General features: G+C 51.5%; 1 protein-coding gene across 1 annotated transcript in view; it reads left to right on the top strand.

Moving 5' to 3' along the window:
- SLC18A2 (solute carrier family 18 member A2) overlaps positions 1-13,453 on the top strand; it is a gene marked incomplete at its 3' end in the record, with an annotated part of 39,212 nt that continues 25,759 nt past the window's right edge. The window contains exons 1-9 of the mRNA XM_082854614.1: positions 1-63; positions 549-684; positions 2,083-2,434; positions 10,525-10,583; positions 10,861-10,944; positions 11,259-11,351; positions 12,057-12,146; positions 12,254-12,297; positions 12,368-12,428. Coding sequence (XP_082710740.1) covers positions 564-684; positions 2,083-2,434; positions 10,525-10,583; positions 10,861-10,944; positions 11,259-11,351; positions 12,057-12,146; positions 12,254-12,297; positions 12,368-12,428 — 904 coding nt within the window. The 5' untranslated portion in view covers positions 1-63; positions 549-563. The remainder of the gene's footprint in view (positions 64-548; positions 685-2,082; positions 2,435-10,524; positions 10,584-10,860; positions 10,945-11,258; positions 11,352-12,056; positions 12,147-12,253; positions 12,298-12,367; positions 12,429-13,453) is intronic.

Here is a 13,453-nt window from a genome sequence, read left to right as displayed (position 1 = left end):
CCGGAGCCGCCCGGACGGACGGAGCCCACGGCGGCCGGTGCAGGCAGCCGCAGACCACCTGAGGTAACGCCGACCCCGCTCCCTGCCCGCGGGGCTCGGCACTGGGGACGGGTCGCCGCCCGGGGCGCGGGGGAGAGCGGGGCCCGGCCGAGGGCAGGGGAAGCCCCCCGAGGCGCCGCGCGCGGGGCTCCAGGGCGTCCCGGGAAACCCGGGGCGCAGAACGCACGGTGCGCAGGCGTCCCGCGGCACTTTCCGAGCACGCAGGGAGTTAAGTGGGACCCGCGGGGGCGGCGGAGAGCCGGGCGGCGCCCAGGATCCGGCCCAGACGGCGCTCGCGGGCGTTATTAACAAGGAGCGCAGGTGCCGGTGAGAACGCGCTCGCCGAAGGTAAGCCAAGGGTGGGACGCCCGGGACCATCCGGCGCCGCCCGGTGCGCGCCGCTCCCCGAGCGCCCCTTTGGCGGCCGGGCCGGGCGAAGTCTGGGGCCTGGGGTTGGGGGAGCCCCCAGCCCGGCAGAGCCCCTGACCGACCGTGCGCCGCGCCCGCAGCCGAGCCCCGGAGCCATGGCCTTGAGCGAGCTGGCACTGCTCCGCTGGCTGCAGGAGAGCCGTCACTCGCGGAAGCTCATCCTGTTCATCGTGTTCCTCGCGCTGCTGCTGGATAACATGCTGCTCACCGTCGTGGGTACGTACGGACCGGGCGCCTCCCCCCACTCCCCGGGTACCCCTTCCCAGGGCGTCCCGCTTACCCGAGCGCGGTTCGGGAAAATTCGAGAAGACGTTTTGCAAAAATACATTCCCCAAGACTGCCTCGTCTAGGCTAGTAGCCGTGTTTGTTGTGGCTTCGTTTTCCTGGCGGTCCGGTCAAAAAATGTGACAGTAGATAAAACCCAGAACTTATGTTTCCTCCTGATAATTTCCTGCTTCCCTTTGTCACTTTCAACGCGATTAAAAAAAAAAATCTATTAAGGAGGAGCAAGTCCCAGGATTCAAAATAATGTTATAATAATTATTATGCTACCCGGAAAGCTGGGTCAATAATGTGGTCTATCACCTCAAGGAACAGGTCAAAATCCTTCCCTCCATAAAAGGAAGGGACATTTAAAGGTAGTGGTTCCACAGATGACTTGACATGGAGACATTACAGGACCCACATCAAGAGCAATTTTAACGGCATTGGTTTTCATCTTTTTCCTATAATGGATTTTTGAAAAACTAAGTAATTGACATCCAGTTCTCTTAATTAGCACCATTAACAGCAACAGATTTGACATGCTTTTCCTTAAAAATATCCCAATTTGTAATGAATAAAAAATGATTTTTTTAAAGGGTTGTTTCCCTTCTCTCCATTTAAGGTTCTCTCTCGATGGTTTTCAGAACATCACACAGTCTGGGTTTCACTTCCAGGAATATCAGAGCTGGGGCGGGGGGCGCTCATCTGAGTTCAGTAACAAGGGCCCGAATCCTCCTTTGTCTTGAATGCTCTGTGATGCACATGCCCGAAGCTTCCAGTATATCAGTTTTTCTTTTCCTCTACGAAAGTCTCAGATCTTCCAGGTTGTATGAAACATTGAAGCTTCCCACTCAAGTAATGGAAAGATGAAGTGGGCCTGCTGCAGAATTTCTGAATTATTACTTCCTGCAGGTTTATTCTTTTCTAAGACACCTAATGAAATTTAGATTTCTGTTTCCTTGATTCATTCACTTAAAGGTCTTTCTAGCCTCTTTCTGAGAAGTACTGGTTGACCCCAGGTCAGCACTGATTAGACTGCAGACCGAATCTTGCTTTCCTAAAATATTCCTGTGAAGGAGCCCTGTAATGGGAAGGCCCTTGAGAACGGGGATCTCTGGGGTGGGTCAGGTCTGCACAGTAGCTGCCCTGAGAGCTCTCACAGCCTCTGGGGCTTTGTTCGCAGAGCTGAGCAACGTGAAATTGTTCAGTGTCGGCGCGGAGGTCCCATTCCCGAGGCAGACATGCCACTTCTCTGGGCCTCGTTTAGCGTTTGACAAGACCACGGTTTTGCTGGCTCTGGTCCCGGGCAGGGTTTCAGTGTAATCACCACTCTCCTGCTCTTGTTCTCAGTCCCCATCATCCCAAGTTACTTGTACAGCATCGAGCATGAGAAAGATGCTATAGAAATCCAGACTGCCAAGCCAGTGCTCAAAGCCTCCACCTTCGGCAGCTTCCAGAACATCTTCTCCTATTATGACAACTCCACCGTGGTCGCCGGCAATAGCACCGGCAGCCTTCAGGGGGCGCTGCTGCATGAGGCCACCACGCAGCGCACAGTGACTAACGGGTCCACTGCCCCTTCCGACTGTCCCAGTGAAGACAAAGACCTCCTGAATGAGAACGTGCAGGTCGGCCTGTTGTTTGCCTCGAAAGCCACCGTCCAGCTCCTCACCAACCCGTTCATAGGACTGTTGACCAACAGGTAGGTTATATCATTTTGGTCAAAAAGTTTGATGTTTATATTGTTCCAGATCACTTCCACCTGGGATTTTGCTTCTCATTCATTGATCAGAATCTGGAAAACCAAAGCTGGGGAAAAAGCCAGTCTCCTTCGCCTTATGTTTCTGTCCTTAGTCAATCACGATTTCCCATTTGGTCTTCCTTTTCACTGCCACCATGACCATCCTTGTGGGATTGTACGTACCATGTGGCTTTCTCTTCTCTTGCACCTGTGGTCATGCACTTCCTGACAGACAGCTGAGGTGGTTTCCTTCAGGGCTGGCGTCTCAGTGCTCGTAGGGATGGCCAGGTGGGGAACGTGGCACGTGACCTGTAGTCCTGCTGCGTATACGAAACGTCTCGCTGACACTGAGGTCCTAGGCTGTGTACCAGTTCTTCCCCTGCCAGTTACTAAGCTGCATCCACGTGCACAAAGGGAAGAGGCTTTTTTTCTGGATGATTCAAGCTGCCCAAACTAGCTTTATATTAATCTCAATGTTCTGGAGTCTTTTGGGACCCACATTATTTTGAATAACTGTTCACATTTCCATTGCTGGTGGCCATCCAGCAAGTATTTGCTCTTCTACAGCTGAGGTGGGCCAGCTCTGCCTGATATATGGGGACTCCAAGTACAGGACGGGGGGCTTGCAGAGGAGGGGAGGAGGTGTCAGCTGCAAAGAGTGGGAGCTGGTGGAGTGTGAATGGTGGTGGTGGGCCGCTGTGTAACAGTGTGACCCCAAAGGCAGCAATGTGAAAAATGGGGCGGTGCCCAGAGTCCTACCTGTGAACCAGGCCTAGTAGCAAGAACCAAGACAAGGACTAGAGAAAAAAGGAGAATAAAAGAGGGGGCGGGGTGAACTGAGGAGGCTGGGGCTGTGGGGGGACCCGGCAGGGCTGAGCTATAAGAGGCCTCATGTGCTAGGTGAGAGAGGAGTGGGGCTTGTTTGGGGGGCACTTGGGAACCACTAGAGGTTCCAAAGCCAAGTTGCAGAGTCAGAGAGCTGAGCGCAATTTTAAGCAGGTCAGCCCAGCACCCCCTGCAGGCTGGGAGCAGGGAGGTCTGTACATTTACCAGGCTTTGGCCTTGGGAAAGGTGGAGCAGGGCTGGCCGGGCCTTCTATTAAAATATTATTAAGCATTTCAAGATGGCAACAACAGAAGCGTTAAACCAGGCAGGGCACCCTTCTCAGAGCGGGGCCCACTCTGCGGGGTGGGAGGCCTGGGGTGTTGGCAGGGGCTCAGAGAGGGGATCCGCCCTCCTCCGCACGAGCTGTCCTCTGGCACGCAGGTTGCCGGTAACGTACTCATGGGGAGTCCGACGGAAGCACATTTTCAACTTCTGTGATTCGATTTTCCGCGCTGAGTAGGGCCATTGAATCCATTTTAACCGTCCAGGCCACATCCAGCCTGCGGTTTGCTGTGTAGTGTTATCAGGCTGCTGCACAAAATGCTGAGCAAGTTACCGCAGGACGCTGGGCTGATGGGAGCCCACCAAGAGGCACCGTCATCCCGGTGACGTTCGGCAGTTCCTCTGCTCTTCAGGAGGAAAACCAGACAGACCTTCATAGTTACCGGGTTTTTCTTTTCTCAAGCCTAAGAGCGCTTCTTAAAATGCATCTGGTATAATTACAGGAAACAGCTCAGGGTTTTGTATTCTGAGAAAGCAAACAGCTCAAATACTATATTGGGAAAATTGAGGACATCATTGTAATAACGCCTTGCCAATCACTTGGACGTGAATGTCACTAGCTGCACAGCGTAATACTTAGAAACTCGGCTGCACTGATGTGAGTGTTCCAATCTTCCAAACGTAAATGGCAAATGAAAAGCTTACCAAAAAAATCCCATTCTTGTTCTTAATGCTTCGCTTATGCTACCAGGCAAGCAGCTTGTTTAAAACCAGTGTAGACCTTTCCCCTAGTAAATACTCCAAATGCTTTGACATTGCAGCCACCTAAGGCTCACATTTGGGGCTCCCAAAAAATTATCTGCCAAGAGAAAACTAATTTCCTCTAGTGACCTGTGAGATTTAGTCTATTGGTACGGTGCGTAATCCACTTTGGAACTTACTGAGGGCAAAATTTTAATTCCTAGCTGATTTCTCCCAGCTCTCCAGCAAATTTCAAAATAATCTTCATCTTCTAGCACTGCCTTGTAATGTGGAAATGCAAACAAGTTTTAATATTGATGTAGGACAACAAACTCTGTTTTCCCTCCAAAATGATCATGATAAGTAATTTTTTTCTAATATTTTCCAAACCCGGTAGATATGAATTTGGGGACTTTCAGCATTTCTGGGCACTCCACGGCTGTGCTCAGAGAAGTGATAAATACATTTCCCTCTACAGACTCTTCCTTTGTAAGCCATTGCAAATAGCCTTCTGATGTAATTTGTGCCAATCACATCCGCAATTACCAACAAGACGTGTGACTCACATTTTCAGTGTTGTAAAGAAGTGAGTTTACAATAGCATTTTACACTTGGTTAATATGTTTCTGGTTAAGGAGTAGTTAAAACATGAAGCATCAGATCTTGAGGAGACTTTAGCAAAAGGTTTTGGGTCCGTCTTAGTATTAATTTTTTTTTTAAAGAAGATGTTGGGGGTAGGAGTTTATTAATTAATTTATTTTTGCTGTGTTGCGTCTTCGTTTCTGTGCGAGGGCTTTCTCTAGTTGCGGCAAGCGGGGGCCACTCTTCATCGCGGTGCGCGGGCCTCTCACTAGTGTGGCCTCTCTTGTTGCGGAGCACAGGCTCCAGACGTGCAGGCTCAGTAGCTGTGGCTCAAGGGCCTAGTTGCTCCGCGGCATGTGGGATCCTCCCAGACCAGGGCTCGAATCCGTGTCCCCTGCATTGGCAGGCAGACTCTCAACCGCTGCGCCACCAGGGAAGCCCCTGTCTTAGTATATTATAGGCAAAAGGGTTTGCTACTCAGGAGGAGAAAGCATTTGTCCAGACTCTCTGGCCAATGGCTTCCTTCCTTCCTGTTCTTTCCATCTGCTTACTGTTACACAGTTTGTACCTTTGGCTACGAAATATAAACAATGCAGGTCAAAATCTGCTTTTTTTGCATCTACTCGGGCTCTCCCTTGTGTGCCAGGCTGAATGAGGGAAGGTTCAAACAGTAAGTTGTTGGGTGCTATTTTTATCCAATGGGAGGGAGTTTAGGAAAAATCAGCCTGATTTTTGGGACATGGATCCTCCCTCACCTCCCTGACCCTAGAAAAATATCTTTTTCCAGCCCGTGATGTGAGCTGGTCCAACTTCCTACTGTCTCTGCAGTGCTTCTGATAGTGGGGAAAAGAAAGGCCTCCTGCATCCCCAGAGATGTGAGGGGAGCTCCATAGAGACAGGCTGGTTGGAGCCGCTCCTTTCTAAAGCTTCTTGCCGTAAGTGGGACTCACTCTGAAATGAAACACCCAACATCACACAGGTCATAATCCGAACCCCCGTGTTACAACCTGGGGCCCCATAATTTATGGTCACGATGCTGCTGAGTGAGTGGCTTTGTGGTGACGCAGGCTGCCTGTCTGTTTTAAATATTGGATAAGATCTCATGCCAAACCCTGAAAATAAAAAATGACAATTCTTGGGAAGCATTTAAATGCTCATTTGGCTGTTAATATGACACAAGTGATTCCTGTTTCATTGACTCTTTGGGAACTATATTTGTACTGAATAAGATGTGACCAGGTAGGGAGCAAAGGACCTTTAGATTTTGTCGAGTGTAGTGATCACGCGTCCAGTCACGCACTTTCCAAAGCCTCTGGGTGCCTTGCTTGGTCTGATTGCCATCTTTGAGGCTTGTGTGACTTATTTTATAATTCCAGTTTAAGTATTCATTTCATGATTGCAGCTGTGCGTAAAAGGGGGGTAGAAGGACTTATACTAGCAACACCTGTTGTCTTTTGGCCCGGCAAGTGGAGTTTAGACATACACATAAAAGGAATGTTCCAGGCTGGTAAACAATGTGAAAACCACCTTTACATTTCTCTCTCCTGTAAGTCAGGCTAAGAACGGGGCATCGTGGCGTTCACTGGCTTAACGTAAGGCTTACATAGTAGTTGCATCTTTAGACCCAGGATGTTCCAAACGAACCCGGCAGCTTGGGAAAGGGTTAAGCTGGGAAAGGGGTGGGGATGGTTCCCTCCCGGCTGGTCCTTGTGTTAGTGGCCTGCTTTTTATCAAGCCAGCGTCAGTGACTTAATTTATTTCCATAGTTACCTAGTATATTTGAAAGCCAGTTATTTTTCCTCACAAATCTTAGCTAACGTCTGAAAGACAGGGAGAAAGCCACAGGGCATGAAATCTCTACAAAATCGACTGTGGGTTTTTTTTTTTCCCTTTAGCTTTAGGCAACTGGTCTGAAGTGGGCTTTGTAGGAATAAGCAGTGACCTTTTCAAAAAGCTCCTCCATGGACAGGGAAACCAGCTATGCTGGAAAGGGATTTCCCATCCTCGATGTCATTAGGGTGGTGGAGACGGTGTGACAGCGTCTTTGCTTCAAAATCAGAAGAAGCTGGCCGTGGAATTGGGTACTTCTCATGGGAGCAAAGCCCTCGCGTGACCTGTGCGTCGGTGAACACCCTGGAGAATAAGAAATCCAAGGCTCACGTAATTCCCCACACACATCTGATAGCTGAAAAAGACAGACCCAGGGGCTAAACCTAAGAATTTTGTTTTATTTATGCAATGGTTGACCGCAAGCTTCCTAGTATATCCTAGCAAATGTAAAATACCTTTCCGTTTACTGCTGCTCATCTTTTGGGTGTATGTTGAGGTAATCGAAATGGGAGATGTCACCTCTTGTCTCATCTGGTGACAGTTTGTACCCTTCCCTGTCCCCTGTTCTGTGTCCTTGCTTTTGTCACTTACCGCAGCAGAGGGAACCCAGGTCTTAGCAAGCCTGGGAAGAGAGCTTACATTAATCTCTGTGGTAAAGACAAACTAGTTAGGAGCATTAGAGAATAAGTACTGATTGCCAGTGACAATTTAGAGACATAGTGGGGTTTCTCTGCTGACTCGGTAGGGATATGTAATGAATATAACTTTTATTGCTTTGCACTTTTTTCTAGGATTCAAATATACGATTTTCATTTTTATTCAACTGGATTAACGGCTCCCTGATGCTCTGTGAAGATGACTGTGGGCCAGGATGACTCACGAGGGGGTGATAAAGGGATGTTTCGTTAAAGGTTTGCCACATCAGACGTGGCTCTGCTTAGTAGCACTTTACTTGAGATGGCGTTGAGTTGGGACAAGAGGCCGAATCAGACATTTATGACTAATGTCAGTCGGGGTTCTGTCCATTTAGGAGACATTGTGGGGAAGGAGAAAGGACAGTGGCGATCTGCCCATCACTCAGTGACCCTGGGCCTTGAGCAGCAAGTCTCCTGAGGTTGGTGTTCAGGGGGCCAGGAGAGGCTGAGGGTGGAGAGCCAGGAGCTGGCCCTCGGGCCACACTGGCCGTGGGGCTGAGCTCCAGGGAAGGCGCTGCCCAGCACTTTCCACTGGGCAGCCCTGCCAGCGGCTTGGCTGGTGGTGAAGGCATAGGGCACATGTGTCTGGTAACAAGCAGGAAGCAGCGGGAGCCCGGTGGCATCAGAAGCGATTGGCTTGCTTCACCTCTGAACCTCGGCTTTCTCACCCACGTTGGGGGTTTGGACTGGCCCGCCTTTGAATTTCCTTCTAGCTTTGCCGGTTGGTTATTCCATTCATGCTTTATTAAAATCCCAAAGGAATTAAAAGACAAAACAGTAGCTACAGCATTTTTAAAGAAAACACAGCACCTGGCCTTGGTAAAAAGAATCTTCCGTAAGCACACAGCCCTGTGGGTTCGGAGCCACCTGGTTTCAAAAGATACTGTGGGCCCTGGGTTCCACTCAAGCTGTGTGAACCTCTGCTCCTGTGACTGGTGTCCCCACCAAAGTGTATGCTAGCAGGCCCTGCCACACCTGAGACACACGAGGTACGCCCATTGCCCTGAATTTGGGGCAGCCCCCCAAGCCTCAATGTGGCCATCTGAAAATAGGGATAAAGCCAGCTACCTCGCGGAATTGTGGTGAGAATCACAGGTGACCCTTATGGTCTCTGGGAGTGCTGGAGCCTCCTGGTAAGAAGGAGCCCTCCTCAGCTGTGTCCTGCCAGGTGACCTTGGCCAGTGGCTGGGCTGTAGACTGGACATAACATTGCTGGTATTCCGATAGCTTTGATGTATGTATGGTTTTCCAAGTAGGATGTTGAAAGGGATGAGAAGCCTGTGTTTATTCCAGGTCGGTCGTATGTCCATTCTTCCCCCAGACATGCAGTAGTTGCTGAGAAAATAAACTGCCTGTGAGTTCTCTGAGTTTCCTGGAAGTTTCCTTCACAGTATCCAGCAGTGCCATGTTGGACCTGGTGTTGTGAACGGCTTTCTTTTCCTACATGAATAAGGGCACAGAGCAGTCAGCTCAGTGTTAGTTGAGACGGGAGAAGCTGTCATTTGATGGCATCTGAACTGCAGTTCAGGACTCTGGTATCTTTCCTAGTTCACAGGATTGGCTTCAAGCCCTGCTTTGTGAATTACAAGCTCATTTCAGGTCACAGTAGAGGAATCTTTGCCTGGGTTTGTGGGAGGGCGACTGCCTGAGAATGCTATGATTTTGTGATGCTGTTTGGTTTCTGGATGCACATGAAGCAGTTAAAAAACTTTGTAAGCATGCCCAGGACTTTTAGAAGGGTTCTACTTAAAGCCACGTATGCCTTTTGGCATATACCTGAGGAGGTAGTAAAATTTGCAAGGAAACGTCCTGGACTGGATTGAATGGCCCTGAGTGAAATTAGCCCTAGGACATTAGACAAGTCATTTTTTTGTACCTCAATTTCCTCATCTGTAAAATGGGGAGGTGGTCGTCTGCCCTTATCAGATCACTGAGCTCGTGTGTAAGTGCTTGGAGAATGGAGTGTAACCTTAAGGTGAAGGTATTGTGTTATGATTTTTTTGTTCAAGCCTGGGATAGAAGAGCCCTCCCAGGCTGTTTGACTGGGACTCGGGGTTCCTGTTCCTCATTTGGTTTCTCTCCAGGATCTGGAGGGTCCAGGGCTGGAGGGAGATGAGGCCTGGAGATGCTCAGGGCTGTTCTGGGCTGACACAGATCTCCTTTAGGGCAGTAGCTCAGCCAGTGCTGGCCCCTTCAGGCCAGGTCGTGGGAGGGAAAGAAGCTGCCTTCACTCTCATGCCCTGTCCATATGGCGGGGACCAACCTGCTTGCTTAATCTGCAGAAACAGAGAGGAAAAAGGGAAGAGAATGAGGGAGGAAACAAAATTTCTGAGGCACTTTTTCTGTTCCGGATGTCCTGGTAGCAGTTTAACATCCATATCTCATTTCATACCCACTCCAGCTCTGGGAGGTGGGTGGTGGTCTTTCTGCGGGGCCGAGGGGAGATTTGCCTGGGTTAAGTGGCAGGGCCAGGTGTCCAGGCAGGGGTGTGATGCCAGGAGGCCAAGGTCTCCCCACCTCCCCTGTCCGCCTGGTAGCAGAGCCCTGTACAGACAGTGGTCTCACAGAGCAAATAGGATGTTGAATTTTTGCACAGAAAACAAGGTCTGTCTTTCTCAGCTGGCTTCATTGGGGTCAACGTGAAGACAGATCTGAAAATTTCCTTGCTTCCTAATGCCTCTTAGATGTAGTGCCGTTGCATCTGCTGCCCGTTGAATCGCTTGATGACCTTTTACTAGAGTCGTTTGATTGCAGCTGTCCCTTTGGGGAAGCTCTAGCAAAGACTGTAATTAAAGACATTTTTACAAAATGATGGAAACAGGGGCTGTGTATTTGAACGTGTTCTGGGTTACTTGCCAATATTTTATTAACATTTATTCCAGAGAAATTTCAGAGTGGCAATCCGTAAATGTATTCACGTTCCAAGACAGTCAAACACAGAAAGGTCATATAGGAAGCACCAACTATATGAATTTTTAGAAAAGTTGACCAAACACTTATCCACCTGATCCCAAAGGGTAAGCAGGAGAGACTCAATATCAAGGCTACACGAGTACGAAGCGGTCACCAGGTTCTCACTGTGGTTCTGTTCTGCAGGATCGGCTATCCCATTCCAATGTTCACGGGATTCTGCATCATGTTTATCTCAACAGTTAGTAAGTGTCTGACGTTTGCCTTCTGAGTGGGGGTCACCGGGTGGGCTCTGACCACCACCAGCTGGGGGTTGAGAACACACCCGGGGGTGGGGGTGGGGGTGGGTGTTTTGGCCACAACTGCAGAAAGAAGTTGATAGGAGAAGTCTTCAGGGAGCAAAAGCACAGTGTGGTTAACACGGAAATACCCCATCGGGTTAAGGGAGGTCCCTGTTTGAGCTGATCTGGTCGCGGCACCAGCGGGTCCACAGTGACTGTGGCCTGGCCCCTCTTCCCGCAGTGTTCGCCTTCTCCCGCAGTTACGCCTTCCTGCTGATCGCCAGGTCCCTGCAGGGCATCGGTTCCTCCTGCTCTTCTGTAGCTGGTAGGTATGGAAACGTCTAAGTCAGTGCCCCGGGGCTTCCATCTGTCGGAGGGGCCCCCGTCATTGCCCAGGCTGGCGGCCCTTTACAGAATGAGTTGGAATAGTTCAGGGAATCTAGGTGTTGGTGGTGGTGGTTGGTGGTTGGTTCTCAGAGAAGGTGCCACCTTCTTGTTGGGTGCTGCGTGGCCTTATGTTCTGTTGGTCTGGCGGGTGTGGGGAGACCACAGTCTGGGCTGGGGGTGGGGGAGGGCGAGTCATGATGGTTATTCTGTTGCTCCCAGAGCTTGGCTATCACTCTTTCTTTTCCTGTTTAGGGATGGGCATGCTGGCCAGCGTGTACACAGATGACGAGGAGAGAGGCAATGCCATGGGGATTGCCCTGGGAGGCCTGGCCATGGGGGTCTTAGGTGGGTGAGGGCCACTGTGGGGGCCACCTGGGGGGAGGGGCCTATCTGGCATTGGACAGTGAGCCCCCTTTCACACTAGTGTCCACTGTTTCTTCCCTCATTTCATGGAGCCTTTGAAAAATGGTGGGAAGAGTCCTGACCTGGGAGGACCTGGACTCCCCAGACCTCCCTCCTGGGCCCAGGTGTAAACCCAAGCTTTGAACGGGACGGTCTGCCAAGGCCCCTCCTCTGGAACATTCTCTGAGTTACCACCCACCTGAGGACCTTCCCACTTTCTGAGCCTGCCTCCTCCACCTGCCCTGGCTGAGCTCCCAGACCAGGTGCAAACACCTTCCCTGAGAGATCCAGGTCCTCTCCGTTTTCTGTTACTTTCCTGCCCTTCATCTGGAGCCCACAGTCCCTGTCTGTGCTGCTGTGTAATGACCATGAAGTCTTCACTGGTCCATTTTCCTGTGCACTTCCATTGCCTGGGTCTTATTTCCTCTGACCTTTACTTTGGGAGTGATTCCATGTCTCAGGTGTGAAACCCCTTGGAGGAAGTTGCCAGGGCAACTTAACAGTCCTGAACAGAATGTAGGGTGGCCACCCCACACAGTGTTTGGAACAAAGTAGAGGGAGAAACGCAAGAAACGCAAGATGGTTCTAGACCAGGCGGCGGTCATCAGTCCCGGGCCCGGCCCTGGCCCTTCTCTCTCTTCCTTGCAGTGGGCCCCCCCTTTGGGAGTGTGCTGTACGAGTTTGTGGGGAAGACAGCTCCGTTCCTGGTGCTGGCTGCCCTGGTGCTCTTGGATGGAGGTGAGTGAGTCCACGTGGACCCCTTGGCCGTGACCTTGGGGGCCCTGAGCTTGGCACCCCTGTGGGCAGGTGCTGGGGGCCACACCTCTTCTTTTTTTCTCCCGTAGCTATTCAGCTCTTCGTGCTCCAGCCATCCCGGGTGCAGCCAGAGGTGAGCGGCGGGGCAAGGCGGGTGCTGTGGTGGCCGCGTGGCCTCTTCTAACCCCTGTTGTCCCTGACAGAGCCAGAAGGGGACGCCGCTAACCACCCTGCTGAAGGACCCGTACATCCTCATCGCCGCAGGTGGGGCTCCCCCAGCACCCCTGGTTCTTCCCAGCCAGGCGGTGGGGGTGGGCGGTGAGGACCAGCGTTCATTTTGCTGCTGGAAACGTTGGGCTGTAGAAAAACATAAAAGGCACAAAGAGGTTACACGTCAGAAGACATGGTTTTCTCCTGTCATTAACTTCTGACGCAGCCGGGCTCCTTGTTGTTTTTCATCTGGGGCAGAGATGCCTGAGTCACAGAGGCGCCCTCCACACAGGATTGCTTTGGGCCAAACTTGCCCACTGTGTTTGTGTCAGAGGCTGTTGTCGTTTGGCCTTGGACTTCTGGAATGGGTCCATGGCCTCCCTGCCAGTGCCTTAGGGGGGTGCTCTGATTCACCTTGGCATCCGCGAATAGAGACTGACAGCAGGGCCCCAGAGGGCCAAAGGGTGCCTCTCTTTCTGCAGAGGGCGTCCTGCGCAGCGGCGGGCAGGCGGCTGGAAGACACCTTTGGGTTCTTGGCCGAGATGGGCTCAAAGGACGCCCTGGGGTTCTGTGGCTCTTGGGGAGGATAATGGGCTGCATCCGTCCAAGCAGCTGACCTCCCAAGAGCACCCCAGTGACACAGGCCTGGAGCTGCCTCGTGAGGGACTAGCCTTACGCGGCCTGGGCCTGGACACAGTGGTCAGCAGTGACCCTCGGCATCAGGCCGGAGAGGGCATCCACGCAGTGTGGCCTCAGGCCCGGTCAGGGTTCCCTCCAGGTAGGGGTAGGTGTGTCTAAGCAGCAGTCACAGACACTAGGGCTGGGGGGAGCCTGGGTGAAGTGAGGCACGCCCCACCTGAGGGCATTCAGATTCAGCCGCTTTCAAAACCCCAGGCTGCTTTTGTTAAGGTGTATACTGCTGGGTTTGGTCCCGGCAACACATAAGAGGCCTTGATCTAGACCTTGTCTGTCATGCCTGTTGACCAAAGGGTTATAAGCCTGGTGTGGCGACCTCCTCATGCAGGGGGACCTCACTGTGTCCCCAGCAAGACACAGGGAACATTCCAGAGCTGAGATTC

The sequence above is a fragment of the Leucopleurus acutus genome (genome assembly GCF_964270905.1).
Source record: "Leucopleurus acutus genome assembly, chromosome: 14".
In the NCBI taxonomy this organism is placed as follows: domain Eukaryota; kingdom Metazoa; phylum Chordata; class Mammalia; order Artiodactyla; family Delphinidae; genus Leucopleurus; species Leucopleurus acutus.
Note: the sequence above shows the minus strand (reverse complement) of the source record. Positions and strands in the feature narration are given on the sequence as shown.